The sequence below is a fragment of the Gekko japonicus genome, unplaced genomic scaffold (genome assembly GCF_001447785.1).
Source record: "Gekko japonicus isolate JY-2015 unplaced genomic scaffold, Gekko_japonicus_V1.1 scaffold240, whole genome shotgun sequence".
NCBI classification, from domain to species: Eukaryota; Metazoa; Chordata; class Lepidosauria; order Squamata; family Gekkonidae; genus Gekko; species Gekko japonicus.
In genome coordinates this window covers 831,460-834,543 of record NW_015164672.1, presented here as the reverse complement: position 1 = coordinate 834,543, position 3,084 = coordinate 831,460, and the positions used below count along the sequence as shown (strand labels likewise).

At 49.1% G+C, this 3,084-nt stretch overlaps 1 protein-coding gene across 2 annotated transcripts in view; it reads right to left on the bottom strand.

Annotated features, from left to right (window-relative positions):
- The window catches only part of PHOSPHO1 (phosphatase, orphan 1), a 19,289-nt gene extending 18,642 nt beyond the window's left edge, over window positions 1-647 (bottom strand). For both annotated transcript variants that reach the window (XM_015409228.1, XM_015409229.1), the window contains exon 1: window positions 421-647. Coding sequence is in view for 1 of the 2 variants with exons in the window: in XM_015409229.1 (XP_015264715.1) it covers window positions 421-429 (9 nt within the window). In the remaining variant the exon portion in view is untranslated. The remainder of the gene's footprint in view (window positions 1-420) is intronic.
- Window positions 648-3,084: the final 2,437 nt, after the last annotated feature.

The window sequence follows — 3,084 nt, the reverse complement described above, 5'->3', positions numbered from 1 at the left end:
CCCCTCCTCCGATCTCTGAAAAGAGACGGAAACTAAGCCCGGCGCTTTTTGCTACATCGGACAACCGCAGTCCCCTCACGTCACAAGCGAACCAGCCAATAGGGAGGGCTCCTGAGCACAGATCAAAAGGGGAGAGAGACCGCAACAGAGAAAGAGACAGCATCCATTGGCGCGCGCCCGCGTCCCCCCCCCCCGCTTCCCAGGGGGGGGCATTTGAGGACAGGAGAAGCGACCCCCGAAGTTTTTGCCCCTTCGACACTGCGCCGCTCTTCTCGGTGAAAGTGACACGGCGCTGCCGGCAAAACCGCCCCCGGCCGCTTTGCAAGCAATGCCTGGCTTCGCACCGGAGGGCCCCAATGCAGTAAAGGGAGGTGGGAAGAGACGGTCCAGGGAAAGGAACGAGGAAAAGCAGAGACCAACCTGTGCCATCGCTTCCGAGAGGAGGAGAGCCCAAAGCCAGCCGCTGGGAAGTCCGCCGAGAGACCCGAATGAGCTCAAACTGGGTCACCCGCCCGGACTCATCCGTTTGTCCCCGCAGCGGAAGGGCCCCGGACGAGGAAGAACTTCTTACGCCATCCGCACGGTTTGCAAGGGGAGAGACAGCCGTGCCCTGGAGGAAGAGATTCCCTCGATAAGGCTGATAATAACGCCTTGTCGATGGGCTCCAGGCCCAGATAAAAGCCCTCTCAAACTCCAGGAATGTTAACCAGCTCATCGATCGACCGGCTGAGCCGTGCTGCGGTTAAGGCCGCGGTTCCGTGAGAAGCGCAAGGAAAGCGTAGGATGTATCGGACACGGAAGCCGGCGTCCTGAGGACCTCAGCGTTTGGGTTTTGTTTTGTTTCAAAGCAAGCCTTTAGCCCGCAGGGCTGCAAAGATATTTTTTGAAAGCTGGTGGTATAAGGACCATGAATGAGGTTGGTCCCTGTCATCCTGTCCTACGCCTCACCTCCCTCATAAGGTTGTTGTAAGGAGGAAATGGGGGGGGGGACCGTGTTCCACCACCCTGATCTCCTTGGAGGATCAAAATGGACAGATCCGCTTTGGACACGGGAAACAGAGCAAACAAAGCTTCAAATAAGTAAAAAGTAAAATAAGAAACCTTCCAGTGTGCGTAGTAGAGACAAGAGATCCTAAGATTGTCCGGCAGCTAGAAGTTCTGGCTCTTTTAGCATTATGCACCACTAGGTGGCTAGCTATACTTGTTTTTAAGGCAAGAGATGCTTTCAGAGGTGGTTTGCCATTGCCTGCTTCTGCGTCATGCCCCCAGCATTCCTTGGAGGTCGCCCATCCAAATACTAGCCAGGGCCGATCCTGCTTAGCTTCTGAGATCTGACAAGATCAGGCTATCCTGGGCTATCCAAGGCCGGGCTACTAATAAATACATAGAGATGGAATGGAGGGAGAATAGCTACCACCTCAAATCTCTTAGAGCAGAATAGAAATACAATAAATCAATGCCTGCTTGAAATTTCAAAATGTTGAGAGCCTCCTCCCAGACTCCCAGTACCCGGGAGTTTGAACATCCTACCCCTGTGTTCCTTCACCTCCCCAAGACTAGCAAAATCAGGGTGCAAAAGAAGAGACATTAAATAAATATCCTCAATTCATGGGACTTGCAAATGGTGTGGAATTCAGCTTTTCTTGATAATTTGGATTGTCTGGGCACAGAACTTAACCAAAAAAAAAAGAGTATCCAAAGTTCTGCATGCTGATTCCCAATAGTAATTAGCAGCATCACCCATAAAGAAGGAATGAGAAAGGCTACAGAGTAGTGGAACAGATCATGCATTACATGTAGAAGATCCTGGCTCCCTGTCTGGAATCGCCAGTTATAGAATCTTTGGTAGGAGGAACAGGGAAAGAAGTCCGTATGGAATAATGCACTTTAGCAATTGTTTACCAGTTGCAAAGTGTGTTAAAAGTGGGTTGAAAGTGCATTATTCAACGAGAGCCAAAGTGCCAGAACCAGCATTATTAGCACAAACAAATGAAACATTCCCTGACTCTGTTGGTCCCTTCTGAATTTATGATTTCCAGTTGTTTTTTTCATCAAGTTGCATCTCAATCCAAGGATTGGGGGGGGGGGGTTTGAAAACCCTGAACAAATCCTACTTATTTTCTTGCTTGAGTGAATGACCAAGGAAATATATTTATGTAGGGAGTACAGATCAACTGGAATTGCAGCTCGTTTGTCAAATTAGGGAGACTTTCAGTCTCTTTCCAAGAGGCTCAGACAGGCCACTCTGCAGAACGGTGAAAACCAAGAGGCGTTTCATAGACTCTTAATACTTTTCTCCAATTACATATTTTTTTACTTCAAAAGTTTCACCAACGCCGTCATCACCACCCTCAATGAAAGACTTGGAAACCAGAGTAACAAAAATAGACCCATTTTTAAAAAGTTGCCACAGCTGGAAAACATCAGCCGGCTAATGGCTACCTAGCGTTCCCCAGCCCTCCCATACAGAACATGAGATTACAGGGTGGCATGTGGAACAAGCCTTATCCTCCACCCTAAAACACTGCCGACAGCTCACTGAAGCAGCACCTAAACTATCTGTGGCTTTGCAGAGCCCTCTCATTTCGTACCACATGCTTTGGAAAGATAAAGCAAACAGCATATCAAAAGCCCGGGGTGTGGCCCTTGCAGTACGATAATTTGAGTCCCTACTTTTTAGCCATGCAGGAATGTCCCGAGGTACGGCCGAAATTAAGCCTCCAAGGGAGCAGAAGGTTATCAAGCCTGCCTTTGTTAGACAAGGCCTATGGGAAGTTATGGTGCCAGAACTCCAGAAGCACTCTCACCATTGCCCCCCAAGCAGCTTTTTCACAACTATACCAAAGCCAGAAAACCACAGAGCTACACAACACCACTACTAAGCCTAGAACTTTGGACACAAGCTTCCGCTGGATTTCTGGTGCCTTGCATCATTTCATCATGATGAGAGCTGCATAAGGGGCAAAGGCTCAAAGTGCTATGTTCTGTACCACTGCTAAAGGTGGCCTCCGCCACACCAGCAGATTTTTGTGCACAGTGACCAGCAAGCAAAACCAGCTTCTTCATGTGGATTGCATTACTGAG